Source organism: Mugil cephalus, chromosome 11, assembly GCF_022458985.1.
Source record: "Mugil cephalus isolate CIBA_MC_2020 chromosome 11, CIBA_Mcephalus_1.1, whole genome shotgun sequence".
In the NCBI taxonomy this organism is placed as follows: domain Eukaryota; kingdom Metazoa; phylum Chordata; class Actinopteri; order Mugiliformes; family Mugilidae; genus Mugil; species Mugil cephalus.
Window position 1 is genome coordinate 27,770,344 of NC_061780.1, and position 27,298 is coordinate 27,797,641.

The 27,298-nt window shown below is 45.9% G+C and overlaps 2 protein-coding genes across 4 annotated transcripts in view; one reads left to right on the plus strand and one right to left on the minus strand.

Moving 5' to 3' along the window:
- LOC125016709 (atrial natriuretic peptide receptor 1-like) overlaps window positions 1–8,908 on the plus strand; it is a 40,752-nt gene extending 31,844 nt beyond the window's left edge. For all 3 annotated transcript variants that reach the window (XM_047599359.1, XM_047599358.1, XM_047599360.1), the window contains exons 15-22: window positions 574–729; window positions 1,444–1,612; window positions 3,404–3,550; window positions 4,184–4,307; window positions 4,773–4,841; window positions 5,999–6,173; window positions 7,270–7,368; window positions 7,843–8,908. In XM_047599359.1, coding sequence (XP_047455315.1) covers window positions 574–729; window positions 1,444–1,612; window positions 3,404–3,550; window positions 4,184–4,307; window positions 4,773–4,841; window positions 5,999–6,173; window positions 7,270–7,368; window positions 7,843–7,988 — 1,085 coding nt within the window. In that variant the 3' untranslated portion in view covers window positions 7,989–8,908. The remainder of the gene's footprint in view (window positions 1–573; window positions 730–1,443; window positions 1,613–3,403; window positions 3,551–4,183; window positions 4,308–4,772; window positions 4,842–5,998; window positions 6,174–7,269; window positions 7,369–7,842) is intronic.
- Window positions 8,909–9,513: 605 nt separating this feature from the next.
- Window positions 9,514–26,758, minus strand: LOC125016708 (NACHT, LRR and PYD domains-containing protein 3-like). Its single transcript, XM_047599357.1, is given in 13 exon segments — window positions 9,514–11,101; window positions 11,172–11,218; window positions 11,298–11,364; window positions 11,367–11,470; window positions 12,333–12,506; window positions 12,920–13,093; window positions 13,200–14,979; window positions 22,551–22,737; window positions 22,835–22,880; window positions 23,145–23,285; window positions 23,421–23,543; window positions 26,094–26,402; window positions 26,665–26,758. Coding segments are annotated over 12 exon segments (3,507 nt in total). The 5' UTR covers window positions 26,231–26,402; window positions 26,665–26,758; the 3' UTR covers window positions 9,514–10,574.
- Window positions 26,759–27,298: the final 540 nt, after the last annotated feature.

Sequence of the window (27,298 nt, forward strand, 5' to 3'; positions counted from 1 at the left end):
TATAGAAACTATTGACAAGTATTAGCATTCGCAGTTCACAGTACACGGAGCAACATGTGTGCATTTAATTTCCCTTTCAATCAAACTCTGGATTTAAAACCATCGAATGAGACCCGCTCCTCACGTTTTGGATCATTTGACATCTACATGTTCCAGTTTTAGCTTTTCTGCTCTAACTTTAGGACCAGAGAGCAGTAACATGTCCTGTGACCTCCAAGAATAGTTACCAGTGCTTTTTGTGAAATGTGGATCCAGTCGTACGATGGAGGAAGACCAAGAATAGTTCTGTGAATGTAAGTGTAGCAGTGAATAAACCTGCAGACCGACCAGCCCGGCGTACAGGCTGCAGCGATGAGGATGAGATCTGTGATAAACTGTGTTGAAGGTGTTTAGACTCTGGGAGGAAACGTGCATGTAATCCACCAGGTGTTTAAAGAAAGACAACTGGACTCGTAGAGTTTCCTGAAGACATTTTGTGACTCATCCGAGTAGCTTGTTTGGTTCTGAGGAGTTTTGGATCATCATGAGCATGTGCCTTTAAATGAGAGCCGGTTGTGACTGTGATGTGTGCAGAGAGGTTGTGGATGGCCCCGGAGCTGCTCAGGATGGAGAGTCCTCCTCCTCAGGGGACCCAGAGAGGGGACGTCTACAGCTTTGGAATCATCCTCCAGGAGGTGGCGCTGCGACGAGGAGTCTTCCACCTGGACGGAGACCCACTCAGCCCCAAAGGTACAAAGAAAAGGACATCACTTTATTTAAAGCGCAGGTGTCAAACATACGGCCCGCGGGCCAAAAGCAGCCCACCACAGGCTCTAATGTGGTCCATGGAAATAATTCTATTCCCAGTTTATCCACTGTTTCATTCCTATTAAAGGATCCTTTTGTAAATGATATTTTATTAATTCTTTGCTCTAAAACAAATGGAGAAAGTCTGGAGTTGTCGTTACTTATAGGTTATTACCCCTTGATGTCCCCATCGGAGCTTCTACAGTAAGTTCAGAACGTAACAGGCAGATATATCAGCGTCAGAGCGAAAAAAATATAAAAATCCAATAAAATCCTGGATCGATTGATGCGATGGAGCGAAAAACCCAGGTGGTCGTGGGTCGATGTGAAAGGGTCTATATACACCCACCTGGGCCGCAGCTCTTTGTTTTTCAGACTGACACCTGTAGTTTCATCTCAGCAAGTCTCAGTTACAGTTACAGTGAGGGACCCTCCCTTGTAAGTGAATACGCTAGTTACTGTACAGCTGCCTAATTAAAGTCTATCAAGGTAAGTGGAAATGTGAATAAAGGCTTCTTCAAATGAAAAAATTCTCTTGTGAAATATTTGTGACCCGTTGACCTACACCTCAAAGAACCGTTTAGTACTAGTGCCAGTACTGCCACTCCCATGATGCTGCAGGCTGTGAGGTTATATTCCGGCTTCTGTTTCCTGCAGAGATCGTGGACCGGGTGACTCTGGGCGAGTGGCCCTGTCTGAGGCCGACCATTGATCCACAGAGCCACAGCCCTGAGCTGGGTCAGCTGATGCAGCGCTGCTGGGCCGAGGAGCCGACCGAGAGGCCCGAGTTCAACCACATCCGGGTGCTGCTGCGCAAACAGAACAAGTGAGACCTCAGGAATCCTTCTGTCCGTTCATTTATCTGGATTCACCAGGTGTCTGTGTCCCAGGAGACAGAGTTAGACCACACCACCGTCCCAGGTCACGATTCTCTGCCTGGTTTACACCTGGATCAGGAGGTGTGAGAGGTCAGGCTCTACCCTGGATGCACTACAAGAGGCATAACCTCGATTTGGGAAACATTCATTTTATATCCAGAGAAAGAGCCGTAATAAGTGAGTATTAGTTGTTGTATTAGTGACTTGGAGAATTTAAAAACACTACAACATCGTCAGTATATAGTATACATGCTCCCAGTTATTCAGAACAATACCTTGGATGTTAGTATCATGTCTAATAGCTGCAGCTAGAGGTTCCATAGCTACAGCAAATAAAAGTAAAATGAAAGTTGGTCTGGATCCATTTAATACATATAAACCACAGCATCAGAGCTGAACAGAGAGGAACAACCGGGACAAGAGTCAGCAAGTGCAGAATATACCTTTTATAAACCCAGACTGGTCAATAGCAATAACAGGAGGAAGGACCTTCATTTATATGTTTTATTCAGTCTCAAGTTCATCATGTTGGAGCAACAGAAAGAGACCGAAGAGGTTGTTTCTTGTATACGACCTTCAGTTACCTGGAGCAAGTTAAATCTCATATCAAATTTCATAACTAGGAAGACATCCTGTACAGAGCTGCTCAAAAGTTTTAAGTTTTAAAAGTTTTTTTACATATCGTGAAAGTAGACGAAGAGACACATGAAACAGGAGCATTAGACTAAAATGAGCCAATATTACATATCAGAGTGGTGCTGAAGGAAGGAGAGGGGGTCGTCATAGTGGTGTCACAGAGAGTCTCCAGACTTGATGTGTAGCTTCAGATTAGCCCCAGGAGCTTCATGAACGGGTTTCCATGGCCCAGCAGCTGCATCCCAGCCAAACATCACCACGGTCCATGCAGAGCGTGGGATGCAGAGCGTGGGATGCAGAGTGTTGGATGCAGAGCGTGGGATGCAGAGCGTGGGATGCAGAGCGTGGGATGCAGAGCGTGGGATGCAGCACCGCTGGACTCTAGAGCAGTGGAGACGTTCTCTGGAGGGACCAGTGCTGCTCCTCCATCACACCATTATGGTGTGGAGGCCCCTTCCTGCTCCACGTGAGGTCCATAAAGACCTGGATGAGGAAGCACAGAGTCCTGACCTCCAGCCCATAGAACCCCTGTGGGATGAATTAGATGAAGACTGTGAGCCAGGCCTCCTCCTCCAGCGTCAGGGTCTGACCTCACTGATATGGTCACTGTTAAACCTGAGGGAAGAGCTGGAGCTGTTAGAGACGTCACATTAAACCTGGAGACCATAGTGTGGTGAGAGAATACTGTTGGTCATATGGTCATAGCCGGAGGACGTCAGGGCTGCACAGAGCGTTGATATTTTTTAAAAGAGACTGAAGACCCACCTCTTTAATTTAGCTTTTAGCCAACCTGTTTTAGCTTGGTTTCTATACGCTGGACTAACACTACATTTATTCAGTTTATTTATGTATTTAATGATTTTATTGGCCTATCCAGCATATACATATATATATATATATGGGCTTGTTTTATGAATATGTTGTTCTATGTGTAAAGCACCTTGGGCTGCAGGTCATTTGTATGAAAGGTGCTACATAAATAAAGTTGATTTGATTTGAGTTGACTTGAGTAGTGGACAGTTCTGGACAGGTGTCGGCCATCTTTATGTCCTGTTTGCTTGTTACTGACACTGATCACTGGGTGGAAATGTGACTTTGTTCAGGGAGTCGAGAACCAACATCCTGGACAACCTGCTGTCCCGCATGGAGCAATACGCCAACAACCTGGAGGAGCTGGTGGAGGAACGGACTCAGGCTTATCACGAGGAGAAACGCAAGGCGGAGGCCCTGCTCTACCAGATACTACCCCAGTAACTATACTGCATGAAATACTACTACTACTGCTGCTCTACCAGATACTACCCCAGTAACTATACTGCATGAAATACTACTACTACTGCTGCTCTACCAGATACTACCCCAGTAACTATACTGCATAAAATACTACTACTACTGCTGCTCTACCAGATACTACCCCAGTAACTATACTGCATGAAATACTACTACTACTGCTGCTCTACCAGATACTACCCCAGTAACTATACTGCATAAAATACTACTACTACTGCTGCTCTACCAGATACTACCCCAGTAACTATACTGCATAAAATACTACTACTACTGCTGCTCTACCAGATACTACCCCAGTAACTATACTGCATAAAATACTACTGCTGCTGCTCTACCAGATATTACCCCAGTAACTATACTGCATAAAATACTACTACTACTGCTGCTCTACCAGATACTACCCCAGTAACTATACTGCATAAAATACTACTGCTGCTGCTCTACCAGATACTACCCCAGTAACTATACTGCATAAAATACTACTGCTGCTGCTCTACCAGATACTACCCCAGTAACTATACTGCATAAAATACTACTGCTGCTGCTGCTATAGCAGGTACTTGTACTACAGTGGGACTGCGTTTGTGTCTTAGCTCGGTGGCGGAGCAGCTGAAGCGAGGAGAGACGGTTCAGGCCGAAGCCTTCGACTCAGTCACCATCTACTTCAGCGACATCGTGGGCTTCACCGCCATCTCTGCAGAGAGTACACCCATGGAGGCCAGTCTACCTGTTAGCCTAGCTTAGCATGAAGCACACACCTCTAAAGCTCCCTGATGACCAGCACCAAACAAATAGAAAAACAGATTTCAGCTTCCTCAGAGTCTCCTCTGCTTGTGTTCAAAACACTTGCTGGAGTTTCTTCTTCAGGTTGGTTCAACTTTCTGGAGCGATTTGCAACGTCAGAGAACCAGAACCAGAACCAGAACCAGAGGCAGAGGCAGCGATATCTCCAACATATGACGGTCTGGAACAAATACAGTGTAGACCAACTGATCAGCTGATTCAGGATTAGCCTCTCCTCCCAGCTAATAGCAGCTCTAACTAGCTGAGTGTTATTGAAGCAGACGGAGGTGACTCTGAGGAGCTGTTAAACCTGATTTAGGTTTGTTTGTCTCTGTTGGTTCATGGTGGTTTGAGGATGAGGACGTACTTGTTGTTCATGTTTTTTTCCTCCGTCTGCAGGTGGTGACTCTGCTCAACGACCTCTACACCTGTTTCGACGCCATCATCGACAACTTTGATGTTTACAAGGTTTGATCCTCTCTCTGCTGCCGTGAATAATTAATTCTGTCCTGCACTTCAAACACACAAACATCTTGAAGAGTTGATGAGATTAGAGTTTATTGATAGAAGGAGATCAAACAGCAGGAACCAGAACAGAAACTCCTCATTGAGAAAATCTAATCAGCAGCAAATAAAGAACCTCCTCCAGAATAAGGAGATAATTAACTACTGAAGCACCAGAGGATGCCAGGACGGCTCCCCCTGGTGGGTGATAAGAAGCTCCTCCCCTCTAGTCAGTGGGCGGAGCTCCTCCCCTCTAGTCTGTGGGCGGAGCTCCTCCCCTCTAGTCTGTGGGCGGAGCTCCTCCAGCTTTGACTCCATTGGTTCAATCAGAAGCTCCTCCAGTGTCTCCAGGTTTCTTCCATCCAGCGTTTTTAGTTCAGATCTTGTGTTGATGATGTCAGAGTCTGAGTCTCCAGCTCATCCCAAACCTTCTCTCTGGGTTCAGGTCTGGACTCCTCAGACCTCATGACCTCCTTCCCTTCACATTGTCCATGATGTGAAATGCTCTTCCTTCCACTATTAAACACAGCCCTGAGTTCTACTGCTGCTTTTCTTCCACACGTTTCTCCATCAATCAGGATTTATTTCTTCCTGGTAGACCATGGTTCTCCACTGTCCTTCCAGTCTGGAATAAAGGTCTTAAGACAGTTTCAGTAGTTTCTAGATGTTTCCTCTGCTTGATGCAGCCAATGATTTGACCCTTCTCCACCAGACTAACATCTCCTCCACCAGACTAACATCTCCTCCACCAGACTAACATCTCCTCCACCAGACTAACATCTTCTCCTCCAGACTAACATCTCCTCCACCAGACTAACATCTCCTCCACCAGACTAACATCTTCTCCACCAGACTAACATCTCCTCCACCAGACTAACATCTTCTGTGTCTTTACACATGGTTGTTGGAGAAATGAGAAGCTGCTCATTGCATCAGTTGGTCTTAAAGACCTCGTTGAACTAATGATCCACCAGGAGGCGCTGGACTATGAGCTCAGTTACATCCAGGTGGTTTAATGCTGATGACGTTGAGTTTTGGTCACTTTAACCAATGGGAGGAAGTGGTTGGTCATTTTGGATCTACAGTCTATGGTGTGACCTGGTGTCCTGTGGCGCCCCCAGGTGGAGACCATCGGCGATGCCTACATGGTGGTGTCGGGGCTGCCGGTGAGGAACGGGAAGCTGCACGGCAGAGAGATCGGACGCATGGCCCTGGCTCTGCTGGACGCCGTCCGGACGTTCAAGATCCGCCACCGACCGGAGCAGCAGCTGAAACTGAGGATAGGGATTCACAGCGGTGAGGCCCCCCCACCACACGGTCCTACACCCCCACCACAACCATTCATCCTCACACAGTACCTCACATTCAGTTCTGCCCATCTACATTTCAGTTACTTAAATCTTCTCAATAATAATCAATTACAACCTTAGTTTAAAACAAAAAATAAACTTTCAAATTCAGTAAGATGGCTCCGACATTTCTACATTTATTCTGAGAATAATTACCAGACGTACAAGAGTAAATATGATATAGATTAACATCTGTTTACTGTCCCTCAACCCTAACATTACCCCAATCAAACCAAATAAGATTTTTTTCTACATGCAGAGCTGCTAAAAAGTTATTGCTACTGTTTCTACATTTATTCATAAAACACACTAAAAACAGAGTAAAATGAGGCTAAACTGCTCCAGTGTTGATCGTGTTGTTGAGTCCTTGTGTCCAGTGTGTGAGTCTGTGAGTCCTTCAGACTAAATATTCCTGTTAACAGCTGATCAGGGTCTAATCTGATCCCATTCAGATCAGAACCACATCTGGTTCTTCTGGAGAACCACTGGTGTTCTTGGGCTCCTTGTCTTCCTCCATGACCCAGTTTCTCTTCACATTCAGCTCATGGACTCATGTCCTGACATTTTCTTTTAGAGTTCACTGGTAGAATTCACAGTTCATTGGTCCATCAATGATGAGCAGATGCAGCAGAACAGGCCCAAACCAGGACATTAGCGCCCCCATGTTTCATGGAGGGATGAGGTTCTGATGCTGGAATGCAGTGTTGGTTCATCTCCAAACATTTAAACCAAACTATTCTACTCTGGTCTCATCTGTCCACTAAACATTGTCCCACATGTTCTTTGTGGACAGAGAGCAGTGTCTTTGGTTGTTGAGTGGATTCATCAACATGAACATCAGCCAATGTGAGAGAGGCCTTTAGCTGCTTAGAAGTTCCCCTGGGTTCCTCTGGTTCCTCTCCCACTATGATGGTGTGATGTTTGTTGGTGGACCACTCCTGTGGAGGGGAACAGTCGTCTTCAATCTGTCTAGAACTACAGTTGTTTTTCTCCTCGGCTTCAGTCACAACCAGCAGTAAAAGTTTTCTTTATTAAACCTGCAGGTCCGGTTTGTGCTGGAGTGGTTGGTCTGAAGATGCCACGTTACTGTTTGTTTGGTGACACCGTCAACACGTCATCACGGATGGAGTCCACCGGGGAAGGTGAGAACCCGGACTAGTCCAGACCCTCTTCACATCCAACATCTTCAGTTATTCATGAATCAGATGTAGAATATTTAATGGATCTCTACCTCCCACTGGACCAGAACCAGGGACACATGGTTGGTGACATGGAGACACGATCCAGATTTAGAACCAGATGGAAAGACTCTGACATGATAAGATCTAATTTATTTTAGAGACAAAGACTCAGATTAGACCTGAACCCTGAAGCGTCCATCCTCAGAGGGTCACTGGTCTTTAATGGGACCAGGACTCTGTGTGTTCACACCAACCAAAGGAATGAGGTCACATGTGTCTTAGACCAGATCTGATCTGTCAGTTTTTAGTTTCCAGGTCACTGACTGAACATCAGCTGCAGTTTTAATGTAAATGATGTAAATACATGATAAGTGCTGTACTGTGATGGGCTGAGTCTCAGGACGTCATGAGGAACCTTTGTGCTTTTGTTGTCAGCGCTGAAGATCCACGTGTCGGCGGCGACTCGCGATGTCCTGCAGGAGTTCAACTGCTTCCAGCTGGAGCTGAGAGGAAACATCGACATCAAGGGCAAAGGAAAGATGACCACCTATTGGCTACTGGGAGAGAGCGACAGCCAATGACAGGGAGAGGACAAAGATGACGTCTGAGGAGGTTGTTCGTCTCCTCTCACGTCTCTGATCAGACTTTAGAACCAGGCTGAAGACTCTGTGCAGATCTGCAGAACCAGGACAGACCAACATGTTGGGATGTTTATGTTCTGTGGTCCAGGTCTGGACCAGTCCAACGGGACTCGTCCCACAGCAGAACAGGCAGCTAGCCGGCTGAACCTGAACCAGGTTCTTCATGTTGCTCGTCCAGGTAAGTTTCCTTTTCTGGAAAAGAGGCAGCAAAGAGCTTCAGTTTCCGACAGTTTTACTGGAGAAAAGCTGAAGTAATGTAGACCAGACTGGATGAGCAGCGCTTCTGTAAATACACAAATGTTTCACTGTTTTAAAATAAAGAGTCAAAGTTTTCACTGAGCCTCTTGTTGTGAACTCTGAGACCTGCTGACGAACCGAAGCCTGGACCAGACCCTCAGAGACCTGCAGCGTTCACATTAAAGATGTCCTTTACTTCCTGTTCACCGCCCAGTGAGCTCTGCTCTGATTGGCTGGAGGATGAATCCAGACTCACATTCAGAAAAACTATTTGTCCCCGTGGAAGTATAAGATATTTTTAAGCAACGATAACAAAGAATAGAACAATACAAAGAACATAGAAGTGACTGAGAGCAGTGCCTCCCTCTCTGGCCTCTGGGCCGACCAGTTCTACTCAGTCCTTCCCGTCCCTCCAGACCAGTCTGTGGTCCATGTGGACTCACAGGTACTTGTATTGTCCACTACTTCCACCTCCAGGTCCTGGATGGTGTCCTCCTCCTCCTCATGAAGTCGGTCCATGTTCAGGAGGAACTGGTTTGTCTGGGACCAGGTCTCTGATCAGAGGAGGCCAAGCTTCCTCTCCTTTTACCAGACGTTAAATAAAGACACTCTTCTTAACAGTTGTGTTGTGTCACTTTGTCTCTTCTTTCTTCCTCTTCTCTAATTATTGAGGATTATATGTGTAATGTCTAATAGCTCATTCCTCTACATGAAATAGCTCCGATCAGTGTCCGTCTCTAAGACACCCAACCACTGCAGAGTCTTCAGAGACCAGGACCCAGAGCTGGACTGGAAATCTGTTTAGGGTCTTCCATCTTTATGGGTTGGTTCTGCTGCCTGTCACTACCGGGTCAGCTGGTGCTAACGCTAACGCTACTTGGACAAACTGAGACACGTTTAATTAATGTTAACGAGTTCATTTTAACAGACCTTCATTAAAACCAATCACGTGACCACTGTTCCTGTCCATCGCCACATTTAGCCCCGCCCCCTCCATCTTTGATCACTGATCAACAAATAGACGTTGTTACACTTAATAAAATAAACCACGAACCTTCAATAAACTGATGATAAGAGCGAGAGTTCAATCAGAAACTTTGTTCTCCACAGAATCTCCAACCCTTCAGCATTTTCTATTTGTGAGTTTTATATTTGAACATGTGTGTTTATAAAAGCACAGACTAAACTAAATGAACACATCAAATAGAAGTTCATAAATAACTGAGACTCTTTTCTCTGTACATAGTTTAATACTTGAATCATGATGAATATGTTGGTATAAATGTATCTGACATCGTGCTGTGAAAAGCTGTTATTCATCAGTCAAACAGACAGTTGGCATAGCCGTTGTTTTCCTCTAGGGGGCATAACAGCGCCACCCTGAGGGCATCAACACTAATCTGCCAGCAAGGATGTGATGGGGATGATTCTCTTCCACACTGAGGTCCAGTCACAGCTGGACTCTCGTGATCCTGGAGCAACACTCAGTGCGTTTACATGCAGAGTTTAATGGAGCTTTGTCTACAGTCCTGGTCCCAGTTTACATGCAGCGCAAGAGAATCTAATAACTGTTCTCCTCCTCCACACTAGGGGGCGACACGTGTCTTTTCAGCGGGTTAATACCACGTTAATACGGCCCGATTTCTGGTTGATCTATTACGTGATATAATAAACATAATAATAAACACTTCACGTGCATGTAAACGCACTGACTTTCACCAGACTGTGTCAGCTGGTTCTGATCCATTAAGTTCAACTTCCTGAACAAGTGGTTCCTCTGCTGCCCCCTTTAGACAACACACTCCATGTAGGTGCTGGACTATAGCTGGAGTCAAAGATTGTCCCTAAATATTTATAAGACTCTTGGCCTTGGTTCTGGTCTGCTCTTCCTTATCTTTGGGATGAATGATGATGAAGACGGGACGCGTTTCGACTGTCTATGTCGTCACAATCGTCTCAGAGCCTGTGTCCAACATACGCAGTGGTCCTCTACAGGGATCTGGTCCAGTGGGTGAAGTTTGTCCTCTGCTCTATTCTGGCGTCTTACATGTCCTTCAGGTCAACCTGGGATGGACGTGGGCCCTGAACTAATCTACCTGGAACTAGACTGAACCTCACTGGTGGTCATGTGATCAGAGAGACTCGATGGAGGTCTGGACCCGGGTCTCACACCAGCCTCAGACTCGATGGAGGTCTGGACCCGGGTCTCACACCAGCCTCAGACTCGATGGAGGTCTGGACCCGGGTCTCACACCAGCCTCAGACTCGATGGAGGTCTGGACCCGGGTCTCACACCAGCCTCAGAGTGCAGCCCTCCCCCCAGACCCTGAACACTGGGTACAGGGGTTCAGTGAAGGCGGCATTGAAGGTGTGCAGGTGAGTCAGAGACCCTCCAGAAACTCTGTAGAAGGACAGGATGCCTGCCTCCCAGTCCAGGTAGACCGCCAGTCTACGAGAACCAGCCAGAGGGACCTGGAGGACGATGCTCTTGAAGTTGTGGTAGGCGTGGTAGCCGTGGACAGAACAGTGCAGACTCCATGAGACCTGGTTGTATCCCATCACACAGTCATTGCTGGGCCCTTTGCGCCTGATACTCTTGTAGGTGACTCCGATCCCGGCCCAGTTTCCATCCCACTCCACCTCCCAGTAACAGCGGCCGGTCAGGCCCTGCCGGATCAGAACCTGGGCCCAGTAGTCGAAGCGGTCTGGATGGTCTGGATACGGCTGCTCTCTCTCCCAGCTAACCCGCCGGTTGTCTTCAGAAAGGACGAGGAGTCTGTGAGCCGTGTTAGGATCCAACGTAAGCTCACGTCCGTCTGAAGAGAAGAAGTCAGGAGTTAGACGGGTGGACACCGCTGGTTCACACTCAACACATTCAGTACTCACGCTGCCTCAGTCCCGGTTTAAACCAGTGTTGAGCGTTGTGGTGGACTCTGAGGACAGATAGAGACACCGTCTGTCAGAGAGGTCACAATCAGGAAGATGCTGCTGAAAGATTAAGACCTTCTCTACCTGAGTTTAGTGAATTCACACTGAGCTTCCTCCAGAGCTCCAGAGATGAGCCTCAGTCCAGACTCCCCAGGTGGTTGTAGCTCAGGTCCAGTTCACTCAGGTGGGACGGGTTCGACTTCACTGCTGAGGCCAAATAACCACAGCTTCCCTCTGTGATACTGCAGAACGACAACCTGTGACGGACAGACGGACGTCAACCTCTACTGCTCCTTACATCCTTCACTACTCAGACATCCACTCGTTTATTTACTCATGTGATAGGGACAGTGCACTTCAATGAACATCTTTTACTCAGGCAGCAGCAGACGGAAATATGATGGATTATAGCAACAATGCTAATTAGCATGCACAGTCCCTAGCAGGAAACACAGAAACATGATGAGACATATAAGAGGACAATAGATCCAGGCAGAGACATCACAGACAGGACGTCACTAAGGAGACAAAATAAGAAGATAAAAGTCAATGGTTACTGGACTCAGCCTCTGCTTCAATTACATGGTCTGGTCCTGGGTCTGGGTCTGGGTCTGGTTCTGGGTCTGGTTCTGGTTCTGGTTCTGGGTCTGGTTCTGGGTCTGGGTCTGGTTTTATCTGATACCGGAGTCAAACTGGTTCTTTAGAAACAGCGTTTAGTGACGTTAAACAGAATATTTTATATATTTAAATAATATAAGTACAACTAAGACTAAGAAATGAATCCTGATCTCAATGAACCAGAGTCGTGGGGTCTGTCAGGCATCACAGACACTACATGTCTGGTCTTTTAATAAAATGCTAATGCTAATGCTAATGCTATGTGTGGTCAGATGTTGGATCTAATTCCAGGTGTTTCCTCCTTGTTGCATCTTTAGAGGTGAAGTCCAGACAAACTTTAGACAAACGTTTGGTCTCAGACATGTTGAAGCTTCACTTCCATCCATGCAGCTATAGAGCTAAGGATGCCAAGCTAATTAAACACTCACTGGTACCAGATGAAGCACCCAGATCAGTCTGGTTACTACTGTCAGCCGTGTGAGAGTTTTCTGAGGGTGATACCTGAGGACTTCCAGTTTACAGCTGACATTTCTCAGTCCGGTGCAGAGACGCTTCACTCCTGAGTCTCCAATGTCGTTGTCACTCAGATCCAGCTCCTGAAGATGCGAAGAGTTACAGCCCAGAACTGAAGCCAGGTCTTCACAGCATCTCTCAGTGAGACTGCAACGGTTCAGTCTGAAGAGACAAATAACGTGGATGTGATGGATGCTAGCTCACCCAGTGACTGGTTAACAGCAACACCAACAGTCTGTTCTCGGTGAAACGCTATTAAGGGGGATTTCTCTCGTTAGATCTGTTGAGTTCATACATTTCCACCACAGTGCACTTATTTGTACGTACAGCAGGATGTCTGTTCCTGTAGGAGACAAATCTTCTACCTTTCATTGATTACAAGGTTTTTGTATTAAGCAAAACACAGAAACAACAGTAATTAACAAATGACGTAGTACTATGCCTCACGCAGGGCGCCATACTGCTGGGTGCTCTTCCAACAAATATAGTTGAATTTACTGTTTACATCACACAAATGTGGGATGCTGCGTATTTGACGACATGATAATCAGTAAGAATACTGCAGTAAAGCTCACCTCAGCGTCTGCAGTCTGCAGTCGGGGTTCAGGAGTCCGTGGCAGAGAAGTTTGATTCCTGAGTCTTTTAACACGTTGTCACTCAGGTTTAAATGTTTCAGCTCATTGCGGCTGGAGCTGAGAGTGGTGGACAACATCTGACAAGAGTCCTCAGTAAGATCGCAATCATTCAACCTGACAGACACAAAGACAAAGTTAGTGTAGGATTAAAGATTGTGTTGCAGACATTCGGGTAAAATTGTTAAAAAAGAATTCCATGAAAATCATAAAAGATCCATACATCGCTGATCTGGAAGCTTTGATGGCTGGAAGGAGCTTTTTGAGGCCTTCTTGTGTTCTGGAGTATTTCCTGAGGTGAATCTCTTCTGGTTTCTCTGGTGACGTCAGCAACACAAAGACCAGAGCCGCCCACCCAGCAGCAGAGCACTCGTCCATCACCGACTCTCGGTCTGAGTCCAAGCAGCTCTGGATGTCGTCCACTAGAGAGTGGTCGTTCAACTCATTCAGACAGTGGAACAGGTTGACGTACTTCTCTGGAGGAAGACTCTGATTAATTTTCTCCTTGATGTAGTCGACGGTTTCCTTGTGACTTTGTGAATCACAGGTTTCTAGTTGTATACTCAGAGCTCTGAGCAGACCCTGACTGGACTCCATAGAGAGTCCGAGGAGGAATCGCAGGAAGAGATCCAGGTGACCGTTGTCACTTTTTAAGGCTCTGTCCACTGCAGCTTGGTGAAGTCTGGACAGAGGCTCGGTTCTCTTGGTCTGTTCAGGATTTTCAATCATCAGATTTAAATTCTCAACCTTGTGCATCACATGGACGTATAAAGCTGCAAGAAACTCTTGGATTGACAAATGTACGAAGCTGTAGACTTTGTGATTGAACCAAAACTCTTCTTTAAAGACTTCAGTGCACAATCCTGAATAGACACATGCTTGTTTGACATCAATACCACACTCTCTAAGATCCTCCTCGTAGAAGATGAGGTTGCCTTTCTCCAGCTGCTGGTAGGCCAACTTTCCGAGAGACATTATCATCGTGTTATTTACTTGAGAGCCCAGCTGTTGCTTTTCACGGTGCCTTAAGGTCTTCTTAGTGGTTTGATATGTCACAAAGTGGATGTACATCTGAGTCAAAGTTTTGGGCAGTTTTCCTCCTCCGGCTTTGGCACATATTTCTCCCAGGACAATGGAGGAAATCCAGCAAAACACAGGCACGTGGCACATGATGTACAGACTTCTTGTTGACCTGATGTTTGCAATCACTCTTTTGGCCAAAGTTTCATTATCAATTTTCTTGAGGAAGTACTGCTCCTTCTGGTGGTTGTTGAAGCCTCGTATCTCCGTCTCCCGGTCAATGTACTGTGGAGGGATGCCGTGGGCTGCAGCAGGTCGGGTTGTTATCCACAGAATAGCGTTCGGTAGCAGCCTTCTAGCAATGAGGTTAGTCAGCAGCACATCCACTGGGTGGGGCTCGGTAGCATCATGACATCTCACACATCCTTCAAAATCCAGATGGAGTCTGGATTCATCGAGACCGTCCAGTATTAACAGAACTTTGTACTGGTTCAGGTCTTTGATTTTGGATTCTTTCAGGCCTGGAAAGAAGTAATGCAGGAGCTCCATCAAACTTAAACTTTGACCTCTGAGGAAATTCAGCTCCTTGAATGGAAGTGAAGACATGATGTGGATGTCTTGATGAGCCTTCTCCTCTGACCAGTCCAGCATGAACTTCAGAGTTAACACGGTTTTGCCGATGCCAGCGATCCCCTTGGTGAGCACTGTTCTGATTGGACCAGTTTGTTTGGTTAAGGGCTTGAAGATTTCCTCAGATCTGATCAGAGTTTCTGAAGACGTCCGTCTGTTGAATGCTGCCTCAATCTGTCTGACTTCATGTTCTTCGTTGACCTGTCCTCTGCCTCCCTCTATCAGATAAAGTGTTGTATAAATCTGTTTCAGGGGCACAGGCTGCTGATTAAACTGTTCCATCCAAAATGTATGTTTCTGCTTCAAATGCTGTTTTAGTTTCCGCTCGTACATGACGACTCGTCCATAGTGACCTAACAGAGGAGAAATAAAAGAAATTATTAAAAAATTCAATCTGTTACAACATTTTACATTTTGTTGTGTTGAGGTCGGAGAAGAGCTGCTTTAAAGGTTTCGTTTCCTTCAAATTTTCCACATTTCTTCATAAACGTCCTGAAACCATCTCCTCAGGTCCTCAGACTATGGACTTGTCTCCGACCTCGTCCTGTTAGACCTCAGGGAATTTGATTCATCACAATATTTGATTAAAGGTTTGAATTCCACCTGTCAGTCAGATTACAACAATGATTCTCCTACTTATACCAAAATTAGTTCTGGAGTTCCACAAGGTTCTGTGCTAGGACCACTACTCTTCACATTATACATGATTCCCTCAGGAAATATTATCAGAAATCATCAATGTCCACCTCCATACAGATGACACTCTGCTGTATTTATCTATCAGCTGGTTAAACTCAAGTCACTGTATCTGGTCCTAAACGTCTCAGAGGTTCATGAACTAATCTCTGGATCTGTCCTTTAATGGACCAGGACCGGTCAACATCAGGGACGTCCTGTTGCTCTCATAGTGGTGCATTAGTGTCCAGGTCCAGGCTGGATTCCTGTCCTTCAATACTGTCTCCAGCCTCCAAAGACTCTTTAAGAAGCGACATCACGTTGGTCAAGGTTTAGAGTTTAAACTTCCTCGTATCCTAAAGACCTCATGGGACCAGATCTTCTCAAAGTTCAGGTCTACTTGTGGTTCCTAGAGGTTCTACAGTAGAATGGGGGGTAGAGCCTCCAGCTACCAGGACCCTCTCCAGTCTGGCTCCAGGAGTACTGAGTTCCCTCTTATCTGCTTTCTTCTCTTTACAGTTTTTCTCAGTCGCTTTGGTGCTTTTCTCAGATCAGGATGAAAGTTCTCACAACTATTAGTTCAACCTCCACAACATTGAGTCATTTGTGCAAATCATTTCAGTTTCTTATTCCTTGGAACAAATTGCAAATGCTTTTGGACACGTATCAGTCACTTTCATACAATTCTCTGCTGTTTTATAACATTATCATTTGCTTATGTCATGTCAGTCAAAATGAAACATACTTATAAATGCTGAATAGTCATTCCCTATAAAACTAATAGTCCTCATTTCATTGCTTGAGTCCCTACATACATAATTGTTGAACTAGTTGTCAAAATATGTCAAGCTAATTTCATACATTCCTTTATTATTTTCTTCCTGAAAATGTCTCCTAAATTGAACAGTTGCTCTCAGGTGAACTTCACCCTCACTTGGCAAACATATATGAACCAAGCCCGACATAGTGTGAACCATTGGAAGAGGTTCTTTCTGCCTGGAGGTGGAAGGTTTATGACCGGCGTCCACATGCCCAAATGGCCCAAATGGCTGCTAAGCCATGGATGCTGCATGTGATGACATCACAGTGGAGTCCTGCAGAGGGTGGATTCACCATTCAATGAGATACTTTCATCATTGCCTTGCAAGGGAAGACATCCGCTGTGATGTAGATGAAAATATGTGGCCAAACAGACATGAATGTGTGGATGTCCAGGAATAATTAATGTTCAGTTTACAGTCATATGTTCTGTTATATTGTTCTACCATGATGCTATTTCTTACATTTGTTCTTAATAAGTGACTGTATATATATATATATATTTGCTGTAGAATTGCAAAGAGCATATGCAGCAATATGTGAAAAATACATGTGTCTTGTACTCAGTTAACTCTCTAAATACAGTAATGTGTAACTGTACTGTAGTTTTCCTATGGCTGTACAGGTAGAGTATAGCGCTGTCTGGAGCACTTTCAGGTAGTGTCACCAACATCTGACTTTTTTGCATTGGAAAACTGTCATAATGAAAACGTGAGAAAGTCATTCAACTGTCTTGTTCATAAACAACGGTGTCAGGACTCATTAGTTTGACGACACAGACAGTTTCTTTGACATGAATACTTGCTTTTGAGGAATCAACTATTCATTTTGAGCAAGTGATGCAGGTTATCCACTAGGTTTTGCAGTTTGTACTAATTGTTTTGAGAAATGCACCAAAGCGACAGTAAATTCCTCTAACAAAGATGAAGTACTAGGACAGAATGAAGTCTCAAAGTCTCAAATTTATCCCCATCTCTGATTTGGGAAACAGGGAAAGCCGTAATCAGAGGCAAAATTATATCTTACTCCTCTTACAAGAAAAAACGGGACCAACAAGCAGAAAAAAACATCGAGGATAAGATTAAAGAAATAACAGAACAATACACCGCAAACCCAAATGAACAATTATGGACCCAACTACAAAATGCGAAACTACAATTAGAAAATATCTTGACCAAAAAAACAGAATTCGTACTTCAACAACTTAGATACCAAAATTTTGAGAATAGCAATAAATCAGGCAAATTTCTTGCGAATCAACTCCAACGCAACAGAGAAAAATCTCTTATAAATGCAATTCAGGACTCAAGTGGCAAACACACTCAATCACCACAGGAAATTAATCATATCTTTTACAGCTTCTATAAAAAATTATATTCAACAACTACCAACCCGAATCCTGACGACATTCAGGCCTTCCTCAAAAAACTCAATCTACCCCAACTGACGGCAGAACAAAGAAACATATTGGATTCGCCACTGACCATGGAAGAACTATTAACAGCTTTAGAAAACATGCCTATGGGCAAAGCTCCTGGGCCGGATGGTTTCCCTGCCGAATTTATGAAACAGTTCTGGTCAGATCTGGCCCCTTGTTCCTAAGGTCTGTTACAGAAATCAAAAACACAGGTTGCATAAGATCCCAAATGAATACTGCTGCAATTAAATTACTTTTAAAACCTGATAAAGACCCAACACTCCCTTCCAGCTATCGCCCTCTGTCATTGATTAATACAGATATCAAAATTATTTCCAAAGCACTAGCATCTAGACTAGAGAAAGTAATTTCATCAATAATTCTCAATGACCAAACAGGTTTCATCAAAGGCCGACAATCTACAAATAATGTTAGACGGCTCCTTAACCTGATCAGCATGTCCCAGCGTAGAAATACAGAAGCCATTGTTTTATCACTGGACGCTGAGAAAGCCTTTGATAAAGTTAACTGGGCCTTCCTCTTTGCCACCCTTCAAAATTTCGGCTTTGGAGAGTCATTTATCCACTGGGTTGCTGCACTGTATAATTCACCTAAGGCCACAGTCACCACCAATGGTTTCACATCACAAAGCTTCACCTTACAGAGGGGAACCAGACAAGGATGCCCCCTGTCTCCCCTACTGTTTGCTATATTTATTGAACCGCTCGCATCAGCAATACGTCAGAACTCCAGTATCCAGGGTATCCACTCACCCATCTCTGAACATAAGATCAATCTATATGCTGACGATGTTTTGCTTTACTTGCAACAACCTCAGAGATCATTACAGGAAGCTTATAATTGTATTTCAAAATTTTCAGCCCTCTCTGACTACTCAATCAACTGGTCCAAATCAACAATACTACCAATAACGGACAAAGCATGGGATCCTGCAGACCATAAACCCCAACTACCCTTTTCCATAGGTAATATCAAATACTTGGGCATAAACATCTCACCTAAATTGTCAGAGTTAGTGCAACTGAACTTCGATCCACTCCTGAAGAAAATCTGTGATGACCTGAAGCGCTGGACCAATCTTCCTATCTCTCTGATGGGACGCATAGCAACAGTCAAAATGAAAATTTTGCCACGAATTAATTACTTATTTTCCATGATCCCATTCAAACCCACAGCAAAATGGTTCCAGAACCTAGATTCTGCAGTCACCAAATTTTACTCAAAAAACAAACAGACAAAAATTAGCCTCACCACCCTTCAAAAAAATAAATCAGAAGGAGGACTAGATGCACCGAACTTTACAAACTACTACCTGGCAAATCAGCTGCAATACATCACCAAATGGATAAACCCAGAGGCAGATTACAATTCGTGGTTAGAAATAGAACAGGCCGACTGCCTCAACATATGCATTTCGGACCTGCCCTTCATTACAATCACCCTTAAGCGTCATAACTGCTTCCAAAACCCCATTATTGCCGCCACCCTGTCGGCTTGGTGGAAGAGTCTAGAGACCACAGGATCCCTGCTGGAACCCTGTGGGTTCTCCCCAATTTGGCACAACCCTGACTTTGTGAATAACAAAGTCCCTCTTCACCTCAGCACTTGGAAGCATAAAGGAATAACCCACCTCCATCACCTCTTCCAGGGGAACTTACTTATGAATCACAGAGATTTATTTGATACGTTCGAAATAAGAAATGGAAACTTCCTCCAATACCTACAGGTGACCAAGACAATCAGAAAGAAAATCCCAGTGCTCCAGAACTGCATACAGCCACCACAATTCGTCACCAACATTAAAAAACTCATACCGAAAAAGAAGAAAACCCTCTCTTTAATATATAAGCTGCTATCAACCACACATTTAATACATGTACCAATATCAAAATGGGAAGCCGATCTTTCCCTGTCTACAGACTTTGATTTCTGGGCTCAGATCTGCCAAAATATATTTAAAATGACCAAAAACTCGAATTTACAGCTGATCCAGTTTAAAATACTCCACAGATCACACACAACTCAATACAAGATGTATAGAATGGGCTTCTCCCAATCCGACAAATGTACGCAATGCACCCAAAACTATTCAGATTCTTATTTCCACGCTCTCTGGCTCTGTTCTCCGGTACAGCACTTCTGGTCACTTGTAACACAGAAACTCTCCTCAATTTTGGACTGCAGAATCCCATTAACCCCTAACTTGTGCCTCATTGGTGACCTGGAAACAATCAGTCTTCCTCACCATCTATCACAATCTGTCCTTGTAGCTCTCACCATCGCCAAGAAAACAATCCTTATGAACTGGAAGAACAAACAGTCACTAAACATTTCCCAGTGGTTGAACCTTCTTTCCGATTATATATCACTGGAGAAAATATCTGCTACCCGGAAAAATCAGTTGACTTTGTTTGCCAAAAAATGGTCTGTACTCTGCGACTCCCTCAACCTTAATTTGCATCTTGACTTTGCCTGCTAGCTTTTGCCACTTCTGTTCCACCTACTGTAATGCTATAATAATATTTCTCTTACAGTGATGAATGTCGTTATGGAAAAGATTTTATTGCCCTCTTCATCCAGGTTCACTAAGGAGGATCCCCGGACCACAACACCTTGAGCATGCATTAGGGGTGCCCTACTCCTTCTCACCCCTGGGTTGACTTCCGGCCCTAAGCGGTTTACCCGGCTGGCCTCCCTCTCCCCCACGTGGGGTGGCGCTGGAGACTTGCCTGGGGTTCCCTGTGGCTTCGGCGCTTGCTCACTTTCCTGGGGTCGTGGTGTATCGGTGGCCGACTCTCCCTGGATCTCCTGGTGGGCCTTGGCGGTCTGGGCTGGCGGGCTCCCTGTCCCCTCCTCTCCCTCCCCTCTGCGGCACCCTCCTCCCTTCGCCCGGCTCCTCCTCCGGCCCCTCCTTCCTTCCGCTGGTGGCTGGGCCCTCGCTGGTCGTGGGGGGCCCTCCTGGGGTCCGGGGGGCCCCGGTGGTCGGGGCCGCGCCCGGCGCCTTGGGGTCAGAGCCTGAGGGTGTGGGGGGCTGCCTGAATACCACCCTGGGCATGTCCGGTCGCTCCGTCGCGCTGGGGCTGGGGGGGCTGCGGGGGGTGGGGTCTCCATCCGCCTTTGGGGGCACCCCTGCCACCGCGGGGGGTGGATGGGGGGTTAGCTGATGCCATTGCTCGGCTGGTCGGTGTTGGTTCTTCGGGGTTTCCTGGGGGTCTGTCGCATCCTGGTTGCTGTTCTGGGCTGGGGGCGGGGTCTGGTCGGGGGACTTCCTGAGTCCTGGGGGCCCTCGCCCCGTCTGTGGGTCCCATGGGCTGCTGTTGCGCCTCGGCCCTGCTGCCGGGGACTTGGCCCTCACTTGCCTGCCTCCTAAATTGCACTCACCTCACACTCCACCACACACTATGTCGCCCATTACAACCAAGGCTAGGCACACCACACACACCCATCCCAAGTTTTTAATGCACCTCACCTTAGGGGTCCACCCAGGATCGGTCAGGGTCAGGGCAGGCTGCAGGACAGTAGTGTGCTGCAGTCCTCTGACCCACCCCACCCTCCTGTTTGCCCCCTGTCTTAATGCACCACATCACATCCAGGGTCACAGGGTCACGGTGTAGGGGCTTGCTTCCTCATCAGGGACTGAGGAAGCACAGTAATAGGGACACTGTCACTTTTCATTATCCCTTGGCATGGCTTGGGGGGCCTGGTCCTCCGCTAGCAGGGGGATCTTGGGCTGGCGGTCTGTGGCCCCACGGCGGTTGGTAGGGGTACCTACCTAGGTTCTCTGGTGTCCTCTTGGCCTGGCTTTGTCTCCCGGTGCTGCGTGGCGACGGGTTCGTGGCGGCTCCCTTGGGTGCCCGGTTGTTCCGGTATCGACTGGTTCGGGTGGTGGCTTGGTGCTCTCCCTCTCCCTTCGAGATGGGGGGCTGGGGTCTCTCCCTGGCGGATGGGGGTTCCCTCTTCCCGTGGTCTCCCTGGCCTGGGTGCGCCAGGGGCATGGGGCCGGCACCTTGGCCCCCCTGCTCGGATGGCCCGTCCCTGGTTTGGCGCTCGGCCGGTGCCCGTCTGCGGGGCTTTGCTGGGCTCCTGGGGGGGTCCTCTCGGCTGGAGAGGTGCCCATGGCTGCCCTGCGGGCGGGGGGTGGGGTCTTTGGGGGGGGTGTTGGCGGCGGTGGGTGGACGGGCTGCGGTGGCTGGGAGGTGTGAGGGGTATGGGGGGCTGCTCTGGCCTGCACCGACTTGTGCTCGCTTGGTCGGTCTGGGGGTGTTGGTCGTCTCTCGGGTAGCGTGCCCCGTGGCCACGGTGGTTCTCTGGTCCTGTCACCCATGCGCCCCACACTGGGGTGGAGGTTCTCGGGTGCTGGGGCTTCTGACCTGACTCTGGGCCCTGATAATGGTCTCACTCATATTTAGGGAATGCCCACATGCATGTGTGTTGTCACCTGCCAGTCCGTGCTGGATCACATCAAAAAGAATTGATGTGTCCCGGCTATTAAGGGCTGGATTTTCGCTTTCACTCTGTCACTACGTGCCCTATGGCAGATTTCTCTCCTTCCATTGGGACACCCTTACCCCCCCTGGACTCTCTCATCTGTACCCAGTCATACTTGAGTGAGGTGACTTGGGAAGCACAGAACCCTGTACTCCACTAGTTCCTACTAGCACCACATGTATCTCCTCCACTGTCCATCCTTCTACATCTTTTCTTTCCTTTGTTCCCCCCCTCTATTCACTGAGGTGTAGCACTGCCCTCCCTGCCACACAAGGTCACTACACTCAATAAAGTTCAACAGGACAGTTCTCAGGGAGGGCTGGTGATGGTCACACTCACGCACTGAAGTAGTAAAGCTTTCAGCTGCAAGAATATAACTGCATGAACCTCATATAATGTTGACACCCTGTGGTGTTCAACTATGCAGACAAATGCAGACAAAAAAAAAAAAAAAAAAAAAAAAAAAAAAAAAAAAAAAAAATGAAGAAGAATGAAGTCTCTTACTTTTCTCCAGAGTGTCAGCGTGTTCATGCTCATTCATGGTCCTCAAGACGGAGAGGGCAACTTTCAGAGCTGCTTCACGGGTTTCATCGTCTCCATCTTCCTCCAGGTGTCTCCTCCTGTTCCCTGAGAGGACTTTATCTCTTCTCATAGCATGATTCACGAAATCCACCAGCTTGGATTCAAACACCTGACAGGGATCATGAAATGTTTGCTCCACGTTACTGCAGTGATCCTCTGAAAGGAGTCAGAGATGAGCTGAATATTAAAGGATACTGAATGCTCACCTTGCTGGTGTCCTGGCGCCGCTGACGTCCTGATGACCTCTGACCTCTGCAAACATCACATTGTAGTCAAATAACCATCACACCTGACATCAGGGGTTGAACTTTTCAAAGGAAGCATTTAACCCACCACACAGACAATAAAACAGTTTCCTTCGTCTTCAGAGTTGTGAATATGGAAAGAAACTGGAAGTCTGATCTCTTCCTGACAACCCTCCACTGAACATCAGGATCTTTCTGATCTGGTTCCACCATCCTCCCTCTAAATCATCACCATCCCATCATAATCAGGGACCAACACTCCTTCTCTCACCTGCCTCCTGCAGGTTTAGGATCCATCTTTAAGTCTGGAGGATATTCTCTGGACTGATGACTCCTGGCAACACTGGCCGAGGAAGATGCTGATTCTTCATCAGGGCCACTCCCCCTCAGCTCTTCTTCAAGTCTAATGAATCTTTAACAAAAAGTAACACATCTTATATGTTTGAACAGACCCCGAACATTTAAAACCCTTGAGATGCTGCAGGAATCACAACAAGGACCCAATGGACATGATCATCAACTCAACTAAACAAACTCATCATCTTACTTTGCTGCTGGAGGTTTAGGATCCATCTTTAAGTCTGGAGGATATTCTCTGGATTGATGACTCCTGGCAACACTGGCATCTTCATCAGAGTCAGACTCAATCATCTTCACGTCTTCACTGAGTCTGTAGACAACAACAAGATATCAGTCATTTCAGCTTCTAGCTTTAAGAACTGGAGAATATATACGGATGGAGGAAAAGCTCCTCTAAAGTGAAGCCAAAGTCAGTAGAACTCCCCCTGGTGGCTGGAGGCTGCAGTATAGGTCATTAGTTCCAACCCCTCCATGTTAGTAGGCGGGACTACACACTAAAATACACAAATCACTTTTTCAAGGATGGTTTCAGTCATTTTAGGTGGTTAAAATAATGTTGATGAATGTTCAAGAGTCAGTTTGTCCATGTAAACAACAATTCTTCTATATATACCAGAGTAGGCTATGGAGTTCCTCAGGGTTCTGTGTTAGGACCAATATTATTCACATTATCTAATCACCTGCTTTTGTTGGATGGCGTTACCTTGGCCTCCAGTACTACTGTGAAAAACCTTGGTGTTATATTTGACCAGGATATGTCCTTTAATTCTCACATGAAGCAGGTGACCAGGACTGCTTTCTTTCACCTTCGTAATATCATCAACATTAGGAACATCCTTTCTCAGAGAGATGCGGAAAAACTAGTTGATGCATTTGTGTCTTCCAGGCTGGATTATTGTGACTCGTTACTGTCTGGCTCCAAATACTCTTTAAAAAGCCTCCAACTGATTCAAAACGCTGCAGCAAGAGCACTGACAGGAATTAGCAAGAGAGATCATATTACTCCAGTGTTAGCTTCTCTTCATTGGCTCCCTTTAAAATCTAGAATTGAATTTAAAATCCTCCTCCTTACATACAAGGCCCTGAAAGGCCGAGCTCCATCATATTTGAAAGACCTCATAGTACCATACTGTCCCAACAGATCACTACCATCTCTAAGTGCAGGTCTGCTTGTGGTTCCTAGAGGTTCTAAAAGTAGAATGGGAGGTAGAGCCTTCAGCTATCAGGCTCCTCTCCTGTGGAACCAGCTCCCAGTTTGGGTTCTGGAGGCAGACACAGTCTCTACGTTTAAGGTCAGGACTAAGACTTTCCTTTTAGACAAAGCTTATAGTTAGAGCTGGACTTAACCATCCCTTAGTTATGCTGCTATAGGCCGAGGCTGCAGGGGGACGATGCACTGAGGACATGTCCTCTCCTCTTTGTCCTCTAACATCTTATCATTTTATTTTCTATCTCTTATAATTTACTAACCACTGTGTCTCCCTCTCTCCCTCCATCTTCTTGTGAGGATCTCTGGTCTGGAGGCTGAATATCTGACCTGTGGAGTTCTAAGTTACATCTGCTGCCGTGGCCTCATCAACCAGCCCAGTCTTCATGGTCTGGAGTCTGTGTATCAGACCTGTGGAGCTCCATAAACTACATCTGTCCCAGTCTTCATGTCCTCCTCCAGTTGTCCACTCCTACCTAGATGAACTATTCACCAACCTGCCCATGATTCCTGTTATACTCACAAACTGTCACAGATCATCAGCTATGTGTTATATTACTAGATCCTACATGTTTCCTTCAGCTTGATGTTTGTATCTATGACAGAAGTTAGTTTATCTTGTTTCTCCTGTTCTTCTTCTCTCTCTATCTTCTCTGGTTCTACCCGGCTGGTCTTCAGCAGATGGTTCCTCCATATGAGCTGGTTCTGCTCCAGGTTTCTTCCTGTTAAAGGGAGTTTTTCCCTCAGGCTGCTCTGGAGGTTTCAGGCTGGTTTTTGTGAAGCGTCTTGAGACGATTTGTGTTGTTATTGGCGCTTTATAAATAAAACTGAATTGAACTTAATTGAATTGAATTAAACATTCCCTTAGGCAATATTATTAGAAAGCACGGCATAAACTTCCATTGCTATGCAGATGATACCCAGATATATTTATCCATGAAACCAGATGAAACTAATCCGCTGGTTAAACTCCAAACGCCTTAAAGACATAAAGGCTTAAGAGAAAAGACAAGAAGGACATGAGACAGGAAACCAAGGACAGTCATACATGCTTATATGACATTCTTAGAAACATTAACAGAGTCAGATAATATCTTCTATACATGTAACAGAAACTACCAGCTCAGTGGTTCTAGTTAAAGTTAAACAGTCATAGGAAGAAAAGTTCAGTTTCAAACCAAACAGAAATCAGGAGGTAATGAGTACACAGAGTGATAAGATAACATGTGTCTCTCATGTCTGGATGCATGTATGTAGAGGAGTGTGTTCTATAAAGTTATACGATCTATGGAGGAGACGTGTTTAGTCCATATTTATGTTTTCTAGTTTGATCTGAAGCACAAATTTAACAAACTGTATCAATAGTAAAAAGTTACAACGTTGCTAATTAGCAAGTAGTTGCTTGAGGACGCTGGGATTTGATTGTTCGGATCCTGTGTTTGTGCGGCCATGATCAGACATGAAAATAAACTGTCTGCAAAGTTTATTATTTATATATTGTCAGTGTTTGCACATTTCTTGTTTACATTACTGAAAGCCCTAGTTTAGCTGAGGCGTCACAGGCCTCTGAGGAACGTCACTTCAATCCTGTATCGTGTTGCTCGTGTCAGAATAAAGTTGACTTGACGTGAAAAAAAATCTCAAGCCTCTCACCTGTCTCCTGCAGGTTTAGGATCCGTCCCAAAGTCTGGAGGATATTCTCTGGACCAATGACTCCTGGCAACACTGGCGTCTTCATCAGAGTCAGACTGAGACTCACTCATCTTCAAATGATCTGAAGGAGGATCCATCCTGAACCTACGCCGTGCGTTCTGGTCCTGGTTCTGGTTCTGGTCCTGGTCTTTGTGTATGATGATTAAACAGCTGCAGTGACGTGTCTCTGTGCTGTGGACACTTCAGAGTTGGACTTTGGGCCTGATAAGCAGAGGCCACTCCCTGGCCACTTTATTAGGTACACTAGTCCTAGGAGACGAACCACAGAACATAAATAAAAGGTTCAAACGTGCTAAATGAAGAAAATAAATCTAAATAAAAGAACGAAACGTTTCAGTGCATTAAAGAATCAAACATGTTGAAGTTCTGCTCAGACTCAAACGGCCGTTTTTAGTTCCTGTTTCTAATCTCACCAGTTTTCTTTATTCAGTTGCGTTTATTTTTACTTCCTCACATTCAAACCTTTAATTTTCCAGCTGCAGTTTAGGAATCTTCATTAAAACCAACTTACCTCGGAACAAAGTACCGCGTTTCTGCGTCGAAGTGGTTCAGACGCAGTTAGAATTCACACTTTCAGTTTCCAGATCAGACCCGGATGCGACCACGTGACCTGGTCTCTGCTCGGAACAGCAGCGCCACCATGTGGTCAGAATAATACAGCACCAGCTGCTGCCTCTGATGGATCTCTACCTACATCTGGACCAGAACCAGGGACACATGGATGGAGACCTGGAGACAAAAGACTCTGACATCAAGTAAAGATCTAATTTATTCACTGATTGTTATTTAGAGAAAGAAGGTTCGTGTTAGAGTGAATTAGTGTCTAGTGACATGTTTCCTTCAGCTTCATGTTTGTGTCTATGACAGAAGTTAGTTTATCTCGTTTCTTCTCTGGTTCTACCCGGCTGGTCTTCAGCAGATGGTTCCTCCATATGAGCTGGTTCTGGTTCTGGTTCTGGTTCAGGACAGTGTTTGTAAAGAGTCTTGAGACAGTTTATGTTACTGATGCTGTAGAAATAAAATGAAACTGGATTGAAGTATCACTTCATTCAGTGATTCAGGAGGCGTCTCCGCACATGACACCTGTCAATCAAAGCCTCCTGTACCAGCAGGCCACGCCCCTATGGCTGCTGAGCCAATCACAC